Source organism: Athene noctua, chromosome 3 (assembly GCF_965140245.1).
Source record: "Athene noctua chromosome 3, bAthNoc1.hap1.1, whole genome shotgun sequence".
NCBI lineage: Eukaryota > Metazoa > Chordata > Aves > Strigiformes > Strigidae > Athene > Athene noctua.
This window is the reverse complement of record NC_134039.1, coordinates 37,038,964-37,056,921: the sequence shown is the minus strand read 5'-3', so window position 1 is coordinate 37,056,921 and position 17,958 is coordinate 37,038,964. Positions and strand designations below refer to the sequence as shown.

The following is a 17,958-nucleotide window of genomic DNA, read 5'->3' as shown; positions in this document are numbered from 1 at the left end:
AAGTCATCAAAGTTGCTGTGGGGGTTTGACCAGCTATTGAAAGCTTACTGAGTGGTCTGGCTTCTCAGCTTGCAGGGAATGCGGTGCTAACACCACAAAGCTCTCAGAGTATATAGCAGCAGAAGTTGTGACCTGGGGGCTGATAAAAGCTGGCTGATAGCTAGTTTTCTACTACACATCTTTCTGCCCTGAGAATATTCTGAGGAGCACTTACAAGTCCTGGCTTTGCTTGGAGCTTTGCTTGCAAATTCCTGCTGTGGTGCAGTGCATGGGCCATGGAGTGGGAATAGAATATTACTGGATGATATGTTACATAGTATAAACTTAATACAAATTTCTCTGTTAATGTGAAAGCCCAGTCAGAGTGTGCACGCTGTCCCAACACTGAACTTCTCTGGTTCATATAGATACCAAATGTTAGTTACTTCTGAACAGTCTTTTTCCTTTTAGCTATACTTTCACATCAGCAGGTAAAAAACCAAAACAAACAAAAAAAAACCCCAAAAAACCCACCCAAATCAGAAAGCGAAAAATACAAGTACCTACCTGCTGTCATGATGTGAAGCAGTCTTTCCGTAGCTCAATTTTGTTCTTGCCTTCATTTTTTTTTTTTTTCAGGGCAAAGCAAAAGACTTTTTTGTAGATCATGGTTCTAGTCAAGAATTGCAGTACTCTACAACCCTAGGCTGTCCTGAATCCTGAAGACAGAGGTCAGCCTCCATCACTCATACACAGAGCTCTCTTCTGATCATGTTTTCTTCAAGTTCTGTCATACAAAGTGAATCTTAAAACCAACTACATGTAAACATGCGGTTTAGGCAAATGCTTTGGTTACCTTTCAGTGTATTGTATGTTAAGCTATTCTGTAGCTTCTTGTGATATATGTGCAGTCATCAAAATTTCGGTAGGAGGCTTCATGATAGAAAAGCTGCATGTTGTAAATGATTTGAAGAATGACAGTATCATCAGTGTTTATACACCACAAGAGAAAGATAAAGAAGAGAACCAACACAGCAGATATAAAGCGCTTGAGTGGTGCTAGCACAGGCATTTTGCTCAGAAGTTAAACCAATTTTTATTCACTTTTAGTACAGTGGCTGTGCTTTGGTTTTTTTATGATGTTCTGGAGTAAGACACAAACCACCAGCCATGTTCAGATCTGAGCTGTGCTTGCAAATGCATAACGATTTTTTTCAAAGGCTTTAATAAACAGGAAATAATTTGGTGACACTTGTTCTACAGCTTCAGAGTTTCTGGGGTTTGATAGCGTGTGTAGCTGATAAGCATTAAAAGCTCATGCCTTAAAGTAAAATGTTCTTAAACTACGGGCTGAATCTTGTGTGCTGCCACAAGGCTGCAAAGAGACATTTTTAAAGAAAAAAGAGTGGTATTCAGGGTTTTGACTTGAGCCATGGAAATTCATACTAACCTTTCTAGAGATGGATGACCTTTCTATTTTTATACTAAGGTCAATGTCACCTGGCAAGCTGGTTACAGTACAGTGAAGTAAACTGTTGAGAGTGTTGTGAATGAATAAACTTCAAAGGAGGCACACTGGCACTGGTCTGAACTGGGTTTTTTCAGTATTGGGTCATGCACAAACTAAGCATTGGTTTCCATTAATTTATTAAAATGAGAAATTGATTGGGGGTGGGGGATATAATGGCATTCCTTAATGGTAGGAGTGCTGATAGCTCACAATGTGTTAGCCCACTGGCTCTAGATATCCCTCACTTTCTCACCAACAGTAGTGTAGTTAAAATCTTTGTTTTAAAACACAAGCACAGAGCTTTGTAGTCAAACCTATATGCACTGCAGTTGTTCCAAAGTCTGCCTGTAGGTGTGACTCCATTTTTTTATCCTTAAGTTATGTTTATGTTAGTGATTTGGGTTTTTACTTTTAATAAATGTTTACTGTGAATTTCGTTTAAGTTTGGCTGCTGTTTCACAGGTTACAGTAATTAAGATAACCTGTCAAGTTCCTTAGGTGCAGTAATTTTTTTCAAACCTCAAAATAGAATAGCAAAATGAAGTCACAGTATAAACCAATCCCAGAAAGGTATTAAGCCTCCTCTAAATGAGGAGCTACTCTGTTAATGAATTTGGATCTTAATCTTGAATTGGGTAGTGTGAAAGGTGGAAATAAGAGTTGTTCGCACATGTCGTGTTCAAAGAAAGATATGATGCACATAATGACAAGCTGATGTCCAGCCTCTTAAATGGAAGGAGCACCCTCCCACTCCTTTTTCTTCCTCCATCTCAGCAAAAACTGAGACTCCTGCTTTGTTTGTACTTAGAAGTTTATTGAAATGCATACCAGAAAATATGCAATTCCTCCCAGACCTGTGTGAATAGTTTCTGAGAAGAGGCTGATCCTGAAGGTAAATCTGCTGCAACAGTGAACATGGCTGTATTATTATCTAAGACCTCTCTCACAAAATGGAGGAATCCACTTCAGTGAAAGTCTAATTTGTAAAATTACTGGTTGTTACAGACTAGGACTGGGTAGATACTTTTAAAAAAAAATCCCCACCCTTTCAGCTGAAAGATTGTGGCAGGTATGATGAAATGTTTTGGGTTTTATAAGAGTACGTGAGAAAGGGAAGGGATAGTCTTGCACTGTGCCTTTAGGAGCTTAGCCATTACCATTGAACAGATCCCACAGTTGAAAATAACTCTTTAATCTTTCAGATTTTAAGCAACTTTCTGCCCTGGTAGACTGTTAGCCTAGAAATTAAACTGCAGTGGGACTTTTGCTCCACCTACAGGAAGCAAAAGGCAAGTTTGATTGCACATCTGAGACTGCAGTGCATCTAGAGCTGCCAACAGTGAATGACCTCTAGGCCAGAAAGATTATGGGATGAAGTGTACAGCTTTCCCTCTTGTGGTTGGATTTAAACTAACACTAAAGTATATGTATAAATTCAGATTTGATACCTTACCTACCTAGAACTTGTAGACTTCCTTAGGGAATCATTCTAGAGGGGTGTAAGTACTTAATTCAACAGCTTGTCTGTCAAAAGAAACGCTGTTTTTTTCAGGCTTTTCTCCCAAAGTTTAGACTGTTTTACACACTTATGGTAATCTATAGGATTCTGTTTACTTAACCATATTTTAAGAGTCATGGGTACATAAAGGCCAAAGGAAGAAAGATCTTTTTATTGGAGATAAAAGGGTTCAAAGTCTAGAACTTAATCAGTGTATTGGATTAGAAGCTTACAGTGGGGAAGTGGGAACTTCATTTGATTTTCTGGGGAAAAAGCTGAAGCATTTCCTGGTCCTTTAGCACTTAGTTTTGACACATTTTGAAGGAACTACATTAAGAACTCGGAGGAAATATTTTTGTTAGCAAAATCACTGTAAAGTTAACAGTACTTTTTAAACTACAAAGATGATTCAGTTGGGTATATTACTTCCAGAGAAAAATCATGAGACTAATTACCACCCTTTTATACTTTTGGGTATAGAAGTTTTCAAAAGATGCTACTGTCTGCAGGAATGATGCTGTGTTTTGGAGGCACGTATCTTTGTCTAGAGAGTAACTAGACATCAGTGATAGTAATCACATCTACATAGCAACATCTGGTTGCAAAAAAGCTTCATTACAAGCTTTGGGGAATTTTTACACTTAATGTTATGGAGTGCTTCTAATTTTGTCATTCAGCATTACTCCGCTAAAAGCGTTTTTTTTTAACCACTGATTTGCTTGGAGGGAGAATAGAGAAGCTGTTAAATTCCGCTTAGAGTAACACTGATATTAAATTCACATTGTGACTGTGGGGTACTAATAAGCTGAAAAAACTTCTCTATGAAAGCTATTCAGTATTGGTAAACTTACCTGGTCATGGTGTTTGCTGTTTGGGTATCACTTCATTGTCAGGATCCCACTTAGCAGTTTAGAGAAGCCCTCCTGCATCTATTGATGGTGAGTTTTTGTCCTTCAACAGTACTGTTGCCATAGACTTGCCTTTAAGAAATCTTGGTAATGTAAATAAGGCCTTGGCTAGGACTTTTTATTAAAGGGTTAGAAAATCTTGATGGGGGGAGGTAATTATTTTCTTCCTTCTGGTAGAGCATAGTTCCCTTTAGATCAGTTCCTTGGTACCCAGAAATGCTTTTTTTAATGTTTGAGAAACCTGCAGTATCTGTACTGGGCGCTCTGTCATACCGTTAAGCCATAGCTTTAAGGATTTTAAACAGTCTTGTTCTTTGCTGCAACTTTAGGGAAGAAATTGTGAAACTTGTGTAGCTAAAACTGCATACTTGGACACCTGAAGTATTAAAAAAGACTAATCCCACAGAATCATGTTGTTACTTTTGATGGAATAGGATGATGGGAAGTTGTTTAATTATTCAGTTTGCCACAGAGTAGAAATCTTAAAGGATATAGTGATTCCTAGATAGTGCTGCATGCAAGGAAAGGCAAAAATTGGGGACAGAAGCATAAGTTTGTAGACTTTTAGGTTCTACTTCTCTTTTTTTGAAAAATACTCTAATGTTGAAAGAATTAGGATTGATAAGTAAACATTTCTTCAGCGTGTGTTCCTTTAGGCTAATAAATGTTTTTTCATTACCCAGCATAAAGCACAAGCAGTTTTTAGTTACTGTTGTGGCATAGCTGACCCTTGCAGAGTAAAATAAGGGGTCTGTCACTTTCATAATTAATGTGCTGCTTAATCACTTGTCTAGCAGGTTTAGTCATGTATTTCAGCTTCATGAACTCTAACAGGTATCTCTGTCATCACAGCAGACAACCAGAAGAATACTGTTGTAGTTTTGCATTAACTTTAAGTCTACCTCTTGCTTTAGATAAGCAAAATGCTTGCTGAGTTGCCTGGGCTGCAATCAGACTTCTTCATCAAAACTGCTTAATAAATAACACCAGCCATCTGCTTGCTTTAAAAAGAAAGACACAGAAAACATTCACTTGTAAGATCTTGATTAGACTTATTGCTAAAGCCTGCCCAGTTGTCTGTCAGAGTTACTCATTAAAATCTTATTAAGATCCATATGGTCCTTTTATATAAAGAATATAAAACATTAGTAACTTTCTTTTGGTTAAAGCTGGAAACAAGGACTGAAGGCTAGAAAATGTCATCTTCATGCTAAGAAGCCCTATTTTAAGTAGCAGTTATGCAGCAAGACCAAAAAAATCTAAATATGTCTTTGTCTAGACTACATAGGCTTTTATGTCTCAGGTGTATGGACTGAGATTTCTTTAGAATGAATGGATGATCATAAACTACTGTTGGCAGAGGCACTGAATACTACTTTTGGAAAAACAAACCTTAAGTCTTAGTAGAATATAATAACCACCTTAACAGTATTGATTAAAAAATACTAAGTACAGGCTGATACATGTAGGGATTGTTTTAAAAAGTTGGAGTAAATATCTGAATTTAAAGCCTATTGTAATATTGCTGACTAGAAGAATAATTCAAAACTGTAAAGAATTGGGGGTATAAATTTGGTTTTTAAGTTTACATGCTAAAAGCTACACTTCAATGAGAACTAGCATGCACGAAGTCATTATGCTGCAAGATCCACCCAGTAACCTACAGTTTAATTTGTTACTGTATTTTGAAGACTTGGACTTAAGTTTCTGTGTAAAACAGCAATGGAAGTTTTAGTGATTCCTTCTCTAGACTTATTATACTACTTGAAATAATCTCTTCTGTCTACTTCCCTGGATTATTTCAGTACTGGATGCCATTTATTTCTATAAAATACAGTACACAAAGAACATGGTAAGTAAACTGGTATTTTGATCTGGATGGAAAACTTGAAACATTTATGTGTTTTTTGATCCACCGATTAGGACAAGCTTTAGTGCTCTGATACTCTTTAAGTACTGTAAAACTAGAAATTAGATGCAGTGCAGCACTGTCTAATTTATGTTAAAACACTTGCTTAGATAACCCTAATAAGGAGAAGTATGCTGATATAGGAGGCTGGTACTGATATTTTAGTGTTTGAACTTCAAAAGCATATGTTAACGCTTTTTTCATGTTTGCTTTGTAGGCTGGAGTAAAGGGAAAGCTAGGCAGACTGCTTGGGATATTTGAGGTGAGCTATTTCTTTTACCTTTTAAAAACAATGTTGGATTTTTTGTGAGATTTGATAAACTGCAACTTAAGAACTTTTAAGTATTATTTGTCTATAATTTTGCAGTGCTACTGGAAATGCTGCATGGGACAGGTGATTTCCTGTAGTTACATGATATATGAAGATTTGAATAGGAAGATTTCAAAGTACTTGGACCTTTCCTGGAAAGATTAAATTAGCGAATTAGCACTTGAACAACATCTAGAAGTAAAACCAAAACCACACAACAAAACAAAACCACAAAAAAAAACCCCAACCAAACAAAAATGACAACCAAAAAATACAAACAAAAAAGCCCCCACCAAATAAACAAAACAAAACCCAAATAAAACTCCAGTGTTGATCTAGGATTTCTGAAATATCATACATGCCTTTTTTCAGAAACTACTTTGACTTTTCCTCTCCAATTAGATTTTGCTGAGGAAACGTCTCAACTTTCACACACCTAAATTGATAAGTCTGCATATGAAGTATCTCATTGCTTTAATTCACTAAAAAGGCTAAGGCTTTGGATAACAGATAAATCGAACCTTTAGCAATACTATGTAGTTCAGAACTTGTATTTTGTAGTGTAAACATCAGACTCTTGAACAACTGACAGCGCAAGGATGCATGCTAGATAAAACTCTGTGTTGACATTGCCCATTTCTGCTCAGGTTCTAGACAGGAGTAGACTGTAGAAATGTAGGTGTGTGTCTTCAGATCATACCACAGCTGGCATTGTGATGTTGTACTGTATGATAGGTGAGAGTGGAAGTCCCTTAATCTAATAGTTGTGAATCTTCACAATTTAATTATAAAAACAACTTTCAGAGGCAGTGTGTTTCTGATAGGGATTTCCTATGTGAAATATTACTTAGTCATGTATGACTAGTTGATACAGTGGTAAAGGTGTTCCCCTTGCGAAGTAGGGAAACCATGACAAAATTAGAGAAGTTGCTGTTTGCAGTTAGTAACACTTGCCCTTGACTTTTTTTGGGGGGGTTATGAGTACACCTGGATGAACCTACACATTAAAAACCTTGTCTGTGTTTTAACTCTGGTTATTCTACAGAATTATTCTGGATTTCCCACCTCAGACCAAAAAAAGAGGATACTTATCTTGTTGCCTTAAGGCTACAAGGGATGATGATTCTTTAGTTATTCAGCTGTATGTTCTTAAGCCATCTACCACCATTACACCAGAGGAGATAAGTCTGTGTTGAGTGGCACTTTTCTAGGTTACTTCAAACTTAAATCAAGGCCCTACTTCAGTTTCACAACACAGCCCCACATACAGTTGTTAGTACCATTGAGAGGTCCACATGTTGCAGCCTGGGGGTGGAACTAAGAAGATGGAAATTATATTGCTGTTGAGTCATAGAATCATCAAGGTTGGAAAAGACCTTGAAGATCACCTAGTCCAACCATTAACTTCACACTGACCATTCTTAACTACACCAGATCCCTCAGCACTATGTCGACCCGACTCTTAAACACCTCCAGGGATGGGGACTCCACCACCTCCCTGGGCAGCCTATTCCAATGCCCAACAACCCATTCTGTAAAGAAATACTTCCCAATATCCAGTCTAAACCTTCCCTGGTGCAACTTGAGGCCATTCCCTCTTGTCCTTTTGTTTGTTACTTGGTTAAAGAGACTCATCCCCAGCTCTCTGCAACCTCCTTTCAGGTAGCTGTAGAGGGTGATGAGGTCTCCCCTCAGCCTCCTCTTCTCCAGACTAAACACCCCCAGTTCCCTCAGCCGCTCCTCGTACAACCTGTGCTCCAGACCCTGCACCAGCTTCGTTGCCCTTCTCTGGACACGCTCGAGTCATTCAATGTCCTTTTTGTAGTGAGGGGCCCAAAACTGAACACAGGAATCGAGGGGCGGCCTCACCAGTGCTGAGTACAGGGGTCAGATCCCTTCCCTGTCCCTGCTGGCCACGCTATTGCTGACACAAGCCAGGATGCCTTTGGCCTTCTTGGGCTCCTGGGCACACTGCTGGCTCCTGTTCAGCCGGCTGTCAACCAACCCCCCCAGGTCCCTCTCTGACTGGCAGCTCTCCAGCCAGTCCTCCCCAAGCCTGTAGCGCTGCTGGGGGTTGTTGTGGCCCAAGGGCAGCCCCCGGCATTTGGCCTTAGTGAAGCTCCTCCATTTGGCCTCAGCCCATTGCTCCAGCCTGTCCAGAATCCTTGTATTCTAGAACTACAGCTGGAAAGGATACATGTTATAGATGTATTTACTCCATTTAATAGTGATATTGACGAAGAACTGTCTTGGAGTATTTTTATTTCCTGAAGCACAACAGTTTAAAACTATTAACCTTGTAGGGAGAGTGTTAAGTAGGAATGGTTATTGACACAAGGGTGAAACCATCTGTAAGGGGAGCTAGAGCATAACATCTTTTGGTTCTTAATATAGTTGTAATTGTAGATGGTCCTGGGTTTTCTAGGAGCTCAGTTCTTTTCCAAGGCGCTGTATGGTTTGGTTAGTCAGGTGGCACCTTTAACAGTGCACCTGCCACTAGCCTGCTTTGGAGCTAGCAGAGTGTAACGTCCACACAGACCTTGTGTGGACGGGCTGTGGCACAGCGACCCTGCCCTGAGCAGACTACCTCTGTCAGTCTCCATTACTTGACTTGCCATGTTCAAAAAGCATGTTCTTTCTAAATAGGTGGTTAGTGCTGCAAACATGGCAAACCTGTCGAGAGAGCAGATGGTAATGATTTTTGCATTTGTCATGATTGCAAATATAGGCTATTTAATTTGCCTCACTTACTGAGTGAAACTTTATAGCTAGCATTGCATAGATGATCTGGCCACATTATGCAGTGGTTCCATCTTGCAAAGGTGTTTTTAATAACCTTTCATCTAGGAACATGAGTTGTGGAAACAGTTTTAGCAAATGCACTCTACTGTGGTAACTTCCAACATCCATAAAAGATAAGTAATGGGCAGTTCTAGTGGACAACTGCTAATATTAAACTGGATGACCAAGAACGTAGTTTGGTCCCAACTTCGCAGTCTTCAAATTTGTTTAGGTTGTGGGTCGTTTTGTTGGGGGTTTTTTTGTAGCTAGTAAAATGGAATAGCTGCTGTTTGAAGTAAAACTTTGGGTTTTGCATGCTTAATTTGCATACTTGTTTCCATTCCACCAAGCCAGATTTTGCTGGCAAGTATCCTTCAGAGGTAAGCAATTTCTAATCTTACAGTTGTGGTAAGTCTAAGTTATTTTTTGCTGTGTATTAAAGTGTCCACTTCTAATATTCAAGCAGAACCAGGATCGGAAGCATAGGACGTATGTTTACGTTCTTACTGTGACGGAAATACTGGAAGACTGGGAGGATTCAGTTAATATAGGTAAACCCATTCTCTCTCCTCATGTGCTGCACTTAAAATGTATTAAGCAAACTTCATTTTCTGAAGCAATTAATCTAATTCTGAGGGGAATACTAATTCTGTTCTATAAACTGAGATTACTGGAAACTGATGCTGTTCTTCCACGCTTTTGTACACATAATTAGGGTTGCTTCTGACATACTGTGGTCCTCTTACATAATTAGGGTAGTCTAAGTATTACAGTGGAATAAACTTCATTATTAGTTGCTGATACAGCTCTTAATTTTAAGACCAAATATTATACTGAAGAATTTTTGTCCTTGAAGGAGAATGTTTTGCTGTTTGATACTCTAGGGTATTTTTGAAAGTGTCGTTGGGGAAAAAAACAAACCCAAAAAAGAACCCAAACAAAAAAACCCACACAACAAACCTTTGGAAAGTTTTGATGAGGTTCTTTTTCTTCTGATTCTTCTGGGGGAAAAAAAGATAACTAGTATTTACTTTAACCTTGGGCTAATTTTTCAGTAGTGATGGTGCTGACCTTAAGAGGTATCTATTCCTGTATATACATCTATGTCATACAGATACCACTGTCATTCAGTTCAGTTAGATTAACATGCTTTGTGATATTGTGTGGATCTTCCATTTTGAAATTAATTAAGTAAACATTACCTGGTTTTGTCCTTGTTTGCTTTTTTTAAAGAAAAAAGCTTAGTTAATTCAGTGTATTTGTCCAGCTGAAATTTTTGTTAACTAAGAATTGGTGTAAAAAATTACATCCTACCTTGATTGGTTATGCTTTGCCCTTTTCAGGAGGTGGTGCTTTAGGGGGTGTTAAACATTCATAAACTTAGCGCTATGGATCTGTGAGCAAATGGCATGTAACTGTAATGGTGGTTTCAAAACGGCTATTTTTCAGGTGCAGAGAACGTTTTGTTTCCAGTATTACTGATTTGTGGGGAGTGCACCCTCTTAATTGCATGTCAGGTTCCCTCTGTAGCAACACTGGTCAGTAGTCCCATTACATGGGAGGAACAGTATTGGCAGCTGTGGGATTTTTCAAGGGGGTTTTTTGTACCTGGAACTGGACAGGGCCTGTGAGGACAGTAATGGTCTGTTCCTGCTTAGTGCTAAGCTGTGGGATAGAGGGGAGCACCCAGCACTGGGGCTGCTGCCAGCTTCCTTCTGGGGAGCACTGCCGGCAGTGGATGAGCAGCCCTGGTGAGGCCACATACCTTGGTCTTTAACAAGCAGTTTATACAAGTCTTAATAATGTTCAAGCATAGTACCTGTAACACTGTAAAACCAAATGAAAAACAGAATTAATCCTATTTTTAACAATACTATCCCTGACCTTTTCTGTAAGTATTTTAAAGGACTGACTTGTATAAGAAAGATGGTCTTAGGACTGTCTTACTAAGATAACTCTTAGAACTTATCTAAACATATCTCTGACATAAGGTGTATTATTTTTAAAACTTATGCCTAACCTTAGTAACTCCACACATGGATATGTTTTGAGTACGGAATGCTGCTTTCTAAATCAGACTAAACCGTTACTCTTCTTCTGTAACTTTGTGCATGCATGTTCATTCTTCAGATTGGTTTTCTGCTAGACATGACGGTGTTAGAAGGCAGTATTAAGTAACTTAAATAATAATATCCTTTCCTGTAAGGACTAGTTATGTGTTTTGGAGTGTATGAACAGTCATGTAAGCTTCTGTCCAGTATTTGCTTCAGGAAGAGTTTCTGAAACACTTTATTATGAACTGCATTTCAGTAAGCTTGAGGGTAATCTCTTGTGTTCGTCAGTTCTTTCAAGGTCTTTTCACTCTGTATCTTTTGCCTGACAATTTGAATTTCTAAAGTAAAAGAAATGAGAAAACATGAATGATCAGATAGCAACAAATGGTGCTGCTAGAAATTTGTAACTCTGTTTTTCTTTGTGGATTCTACTCATTCAGGAAGGAAAAGAGAATGGTTTAAAGTAGAAGATGCAATCAAGGTCCTTCAGTGTCACAAGCCTGTTCATGCAGAGTACTTGGAAAAACTGAAACTGAGCTGTTCGCCCACTAATGGAAACTCTGTGGTTCCCCCTCTTCCAGATAATAATTCCTTGTATGTCACTTCTGCACAGACTTCTGGGTTGCCCTCTACTGTGAGATAAACATTTGGATTACCTTTTTATTCATGTCATCACAAGGGGAGACATCTGTGATCACATGTAGGAATCTGTATAACTGTCAGTTCTAAGTGAAATATGTGAATGTGTCATAATGTCGATTTTATTTGAACATTTTTCCTTTTTAACAATGTAAAATAGTATTTCAGCAAACCAAAGCCATATATGGATTTTTTTTAAATGCCTTAATAGGCCATTTTTAAAAAAAAAATATTACTTGAGTATATAGATTTCCATATCTGCTAAAATAAAATATGCATCTCAGTGGTGTTCAGCTTATTTAAGACATTATTGTCAGTTTTAGTCAGTAGTTCTGCAAGAGTACTTGCTTAGAAAAAAGTTTGAGCCAACAGTCTTATACTAAACTCTTATTAGGTATCCACAGATGAACTGCTAACATCTTAAGATGGTGGTATTTGGGTAAATGGGTATGTTAAAGGCAGAGATGCTTAAGTGTGACTGCAGTAAAGCACTAAACCACATTCAACCTGTCAAGAGCAAAGGATACCAACACTAAGCACTGCTTGCCTTGGTTACCCAAAAGGTTGCCTTGTCATATGCAATCTTGTAATGTATAACAAGAGCAAGAACAATAACTCTGTCTTGCAACTACCAAAACTATCCACTGTACTTCTGTTTCATCATTTGGTCAGCTGATGAACTGTCAGAGGACTTACATGAAAGGCATTGTAGATCCCTCTTCCCCCATTGTTTTCCTTTTAGCATTTTGATACATGTTTTGTTCATGGTGTAATTACACTGCAAGTTCCAAAACCTTCTAATCTTCAATGAGAAGCATCTTGGGTAGTGTTCCTGGAGTCAGTTGTAATCTTAAAATGTTTAAAGGAAAATAAGACTTACCCAACGGGGGCACCCTTATGTTACAGAGATCTGTTAGCAAGCATGTGTTGAGGTGTCTTGCCCAGCAGGAGGTAGTAGTGGTACCTCCTGGGCTTGGAGACAGGTGGATTGATACACTAGTGAAGAAATGATACTCCTTTGTCTTATTCAAAAGGTGTGCTGAGAACCTCAATTTTAAGTTAATTTTTAAATATTTCCCTTTCACTGATTTAACATAGATTGCTTTAGCTTCTTGAGTTAAAAGCTGGCCTCTTGATAAAAACTTAGTTGGAATAAATGAGGTACAGCTGACAACTTCCCTGTTCTTAATTATTCAATCCTCTTTTTCAGCTGGAAAAAAACTAAATCCACTGTTGGTCTTAATGTTTTTACCATAGGATTACCCTCTATGTACATGTGTGTGTATGGTTTCTTCTACAAGAACACAATCTAATTCATATAAACATCCTAATTCTGATTTTTTTTTTTTCTATGATCTAAACCCAACTGTACCTCCTCTCTAGCTAGCCAAAACAGAAGTTGAGGTAGACCATTACCTCACATGTGAAATTCTGGGTAAAGCTCATTCTCTTACACAACATTTGAACCCTTGTAAATAGTCCAACTAGTAAATAGTGAGTGTAAAATGGAAAATAAATGTAATTTAAACCTTTTGTTACTCAATACACAAATGGTTAACTTCTACTTTTTTAACACAAATTGTGTAAAATGCTGCTATGAATTTTTTTGTGCTGTTACACTTTTTTAGGAAAAAATGTTGTTGCCACAAGTTACTCCTTAGAAAATCAATCTTGTGCCATATGTAAATGTAGTGAAATTAGGGAGACAGATGAACTGCTCTTTTAATGCTGCTCTCTTTGAAGAGGCATAAATACTACTGACAAGAGGCATGAGCCACCAAACTGAAGACTTCTAAAGTGTTGAGTAGGATGCTGTTTTCCATCCCTGTATCTCCTATTCCAGGTCACTTCTGAACTAGAAAGAACACACAACTCTGTTCAGGTGTACCTAGAGGTGGAAGTATTGCCAACAGCTTATCCACCCTTGCAGTCATGAGGTGAGGGGGGTTCAGGGAAGGATTGTTAATATATTTCAGTAGCGCAGACAAGCGTATTCGTACTTTACACTGATTCTAATCTATATTTGGATGCCATTTGCTCAGCTCACTTCTTCAAACTGAATGGTCTATCAAAAGCACTGCTTTGCCAGGTGAAACAGAAGAAAGTGGAGTTGAGCATGTTGAAGAATGTCTGATTTTTTGCTAAAATCGTACCCACAGTGTGTAAGGGTACCTCTGGCTCTAAAGCTGCCTTTAAAAAGAGTTTAGCTCCCTTTTTTGATCACGTTGATGCTCACTTTTTGTTCAGTAGACATTTTAACACTTTAAATTGAGCAAACTTGTACAGGCTTTCTTTGTAACAAGATTACATAGAATCTGTGAAAGCTAAAACAAGAATCCAGAGTTTGAATTCTTCATAAAAAATGCTTGCCTCCATTTCAGATTCTTGGAATGAAACCAATCCAAGCTTGTATGAGATTTAGTGGTAATGCATGATCTTATTTTGTAACTCTTGAATTATGTATTTGATAATAATGTAAAAATGTACAGTATTGCTGTTGCTAACAAACTCAGAGTTGATTGCCTATAAATATTTTGGTTATTTTTTGGTCACACACATTTGAGCTGTTTGTAGTGCCAGACAGATTGCATTTTTTTTAAACAGCATTTGTTGTTTAAATCTCTTCAGTCTCTATGCAACCTTCAGAATGAAGCTCTGTTGCTTAGTTTTGACTTCTATTCCCTTTCAAAGATAAGCATTCTGTGAATTGTAAAGCTAAATTGAAAACACTTCGATTACGCTACAGGGAACCACTGTAATAAACAGGCAGCAGTATGGCTTCAGTCCTAATGAATTCTGACACTAAACTTCAACAGAAAGGGTCTGTGTAAAAAACAGAATAGAAAGGCTAAAGTTTTTCTACTACCTATCAATTTAAATGTAGAAGTATTTTGGTTTTGTATGTATTTGTTCCATAAAGTACAGAATTTGGATTTTTCTCATGCCATAAATTCTGTACAATGTATGCAGATTTGGTTCTCCAGAGAAAGGGAAGAGACAGGTTGTCATCTACAGTTTTCAGTCTAGTTTGTACTGCTGCTTTTTCCTGGCTGTTAGGTTTTAAATTATTATGAGTTAGATTATGGTGGTATCAAATAGAAATAGCCTTAAAGTTCAAAATCATGTGGAGCCAGAATTAAGTTAAATGGATGTGCTTTTAAACACAAGAAATACCGAGGTATTACAGAGAGGCTGTTAAAGTGAAAAATCTTATTTTGGTGCTTACTGCACCCCTGACTTAACCTAGCATTGGTCTGTTAATAATGTGCTGTGAAAAAAAAGTGAGAGGCAAACACTTGATTTACTTGCCAACATGGTTTGTGAAGTGAAAACTGAAAGGGGGGGGGGGATTGAAGTTGTAAACATTTTGACCTGCTTGCATGGATTTTCTTTAATGATTGATGTAAGAATTTTGACTTTTTATATTTGAGAAATACCAGAATAAAATCTAAATTAGTCCTGTGGATGATGTAGTTATTCCATCATAAATATGGCAAAAGTAATGTTTGTGTGTCTTTAATCCCATCTGAAATAGACTTAGTTTCATCTCATGTTTCCTACTTCTTGCCTCATCCTTTCACTCATCTTGCACAACTGCCGTAGCTCACGCTGCAGCTCTCCCATGTGTGACTGCTCACCCATCAATGACATTTCTCTCTACTTCATCTTCATGCCTGCCACTTGCAGCATAGACTTGGATTTAATATCTGTCTGTATAATACCAGCAAGAGCAGATGCATCAGATCAGACCAAAGGTCCATCCTAGTCCAGGGCCTCATTTTCAGCAGTGCTAGGAGCAATTAGTAACAGGCCAGTAAGTATTTGCCTCAAGTTGTCCTCCTGTCTACCACAATTTGTGGCTCAGGATCCTCCCCACAGCCAGCCATAGTTTCTTTGTGCTGTTACACAGAATGGATTTCTTTTCCTTGAACTTAACACTACCTGTTTGGAAAGCACTGCCAGAACTTGGACTGCTGCTGCAGACCCACCTACCCTTGCTTTGTTTTTCAAACTTGCTTCCACATTTTTCTGACAGCAAGCAGTTACTCTCTTCTGATAAGTAGTTACCACACATCCTTCTCCAGATTTGAGTGTCTGGTTCCTACTGGAGTATCTCCCATGCACTATGTGAAGTTAAAGCATACAAGTAAGAGTAGAGTGTGTCAAAGCACAACATAGAGAGAAAGGCAAAATGATTGACTTTTACAAGACAAAAGTTTGTAAGAATCTTCAAGCTTTAAGGTAAGTTGAATGTCTGGGGGTTTTTTATACTTTCTTACTTTCAACACTGTTCTGGCCTCAGTACTGCTGTGGCACTAAGCTGGGCACTGCACACTCTGCTCAAGTGATGAAGCCAGCACTGTGCCACATTAGCAGGACAATGCTCCACATGAGCAATGGTGTCACCTCTTTTTAACCTGCAAACTCAGAAGCCACAGGCATCTCACTGCTTGTAGCAATCTGAGTGCTATGGGCTATACAACACCCAGAACAATGCTTTCAGACCTTTTTCTGCCCCTAAATAAGCAGGAAATGCTGTTGAAAAAGCTAGATGAGGAAGGCTAGAGAACACGGAAGAGCCTACTGTTTCCTGATAGCCCATACAGAATTTTCAGCAGCTCTTAGTGGTAACACTGGTTCCCAATACTTTCCCTCATTATTTATTACCACCAATTCTGATGGATGGACAGTATAAAGTAGTGCATGCAGCAATGCATGCTGCTGGCCAAAGATCATCACCTCACGCCCTTACCCTTGTGCTACCTTTCCTGGGGCCTGTTACATCCAGACAGACCCTGTAACAAGGCCCTTGTCCTAAGGGACTTTTTGCTGCTATTCAACTGATTAATACTCAACACTTACTTCCTGGGTATACCACCAGCACAACCTGCCTTTGAATAAGGCAAACATCCACAGCAACTGAAGAAAGAAAAAATACCATTGGCATCACCTTACTGTGTCTTATTCAGAGATTAGCCCACCTGTAATAACTGTGCATGAGGCATAAGACCACAGACACCCCTCCATAAAAGTATCAGTACCCATCCTAAGGCTTCAGTGTTGCCTGTACTAATAATGAGCAGCTGATGGGAAAACTGCAGCAGCAGTATTTCTGAAGGCACAGCAGGTATTGAGGCTGAGATGAGCACACCTGCTACAGACAGCAAGCAATAACTGAACATTTCACATGAAATATTCCAGATTTATAATTGACCTTGCTAGCCTGTCTACAGTAATCATGGACATCTGAATTTGAGTACCCATCAGGCAAGTGCAGATTAGGCCTGATCCAAAAATGCCGCTTCACAGCAGCTCTGAAGACAAGAGCCCAGCCTACACCAGAGTAGCTGAAACACAATTTTACAACATGTACTCCAGAGATGAGTTTCCCCATGTGAATTGTATTTTCCTTTTTAAAAAGAAAAAAATAATACAAATCTTCCTGCTATACGCCACACTGGCATCAAGTCTCTATCTGGGAAGGCTCATGCAGAGCCTTCATACAGAAACCACCAGTACAGTTACCACCCAGTGCTCTCTACCCTAAGGAGATTTCTTGAGTATTCTGTCTCAGTGACAGGCTGATCAACAGTGACAACTCCCTAGCAACAACCTGAGCTATCCACATGAGTCATTATAGGGTATAATCCCCTTTTCTTAACACAGGTCAGTCAGTGGGTAGTGTTCAGCTGACAGCTTCCAACACCACCCCCCATTCAAATCAGAGCAGTTTTTATTCTTCATTTTCTGCCGTGCAAACACATTAGAGAATAGTCTACTTGCTCACACCTAACCCCTTACTGTAAGTGTTAAGGGTAGTTTACGAAAGCAAACACCACAGATAAAGCTGTTAGGCTGCTTGATGCCTCTTGAAATGCACTTCAGTGCAACTTAACAGTTAGATATTTTAAATCTTTCTGCACACTTTGACAGGAAAGGTTGGAATACACAGTACGGAATCCATCATAGCAGACATGTAATTATTAACTTCATACCATGCTCATAATGTAACATGGTTTAGCAAAGCTTTAATTAGTGCTTCATTGCACTAGGAATTGTCCAACCTGTGCACTTAAGTAGGAAAGTCTTGTACTAGAACAGGCAGATTTAAACACAGGCAGGAAAAAAAAAAAAAAAAAAAAAAAGCAGCACTGCATCATCTGAGCTTGTGCACCAGAGCAGTATTCTCTGATGGCTTTAGGACAGGTGTTGCTCTTCTCTCCCCGTAAGGGGGAGGGGGGGGGGGAAGAAGAGCCACAGCAATTGAAAACTGAGTTACCAGAGAAGTTATCAATGTTTATCTTCCCTCTTTTAAAAGATGTTAAGACCTGCTGGGAAACTACTGCACACTGATGGCAGCCCACTGCAG

General features: G+C 38.7%; 1 protein-coding gene across 2 annotated transcripts in view; it reads left to right on the top strand.

Annotated features, from left to right (window-relative positions):
• The window catches only part of NUDT4 (nudix hydrolase 4), a 30,613-nt gene extending 15,559 nt beyond the window's left edge, over positions 1-15,054 (top strand). The window contains exons 3-5 of one of the 2 annotated variants that reach the window (XM_074902749.1): positions 6,022-6,066; positions 9,359-9,446; positions 11,390-15,054. In XM_074902749.1, coding sequence (XP_074758850.1) covers positions 6,022-6,066; positions 9,359-9,446; positions 11,390-11,592 — 336 coding nt within the window. In that variant the 3' untranslated portion in view covers positions 11,593-15,054. The remainder of the gene's footprint in view (positions 1-6,021; positions 6,067-9,358; positions 9,447-11,389) is intronic. The other variant, XM_074902750.1, reaches the window with a different exon arrangement.
• Positions 15,055-17,958: the final 2,904 nt, after the last annotated feature.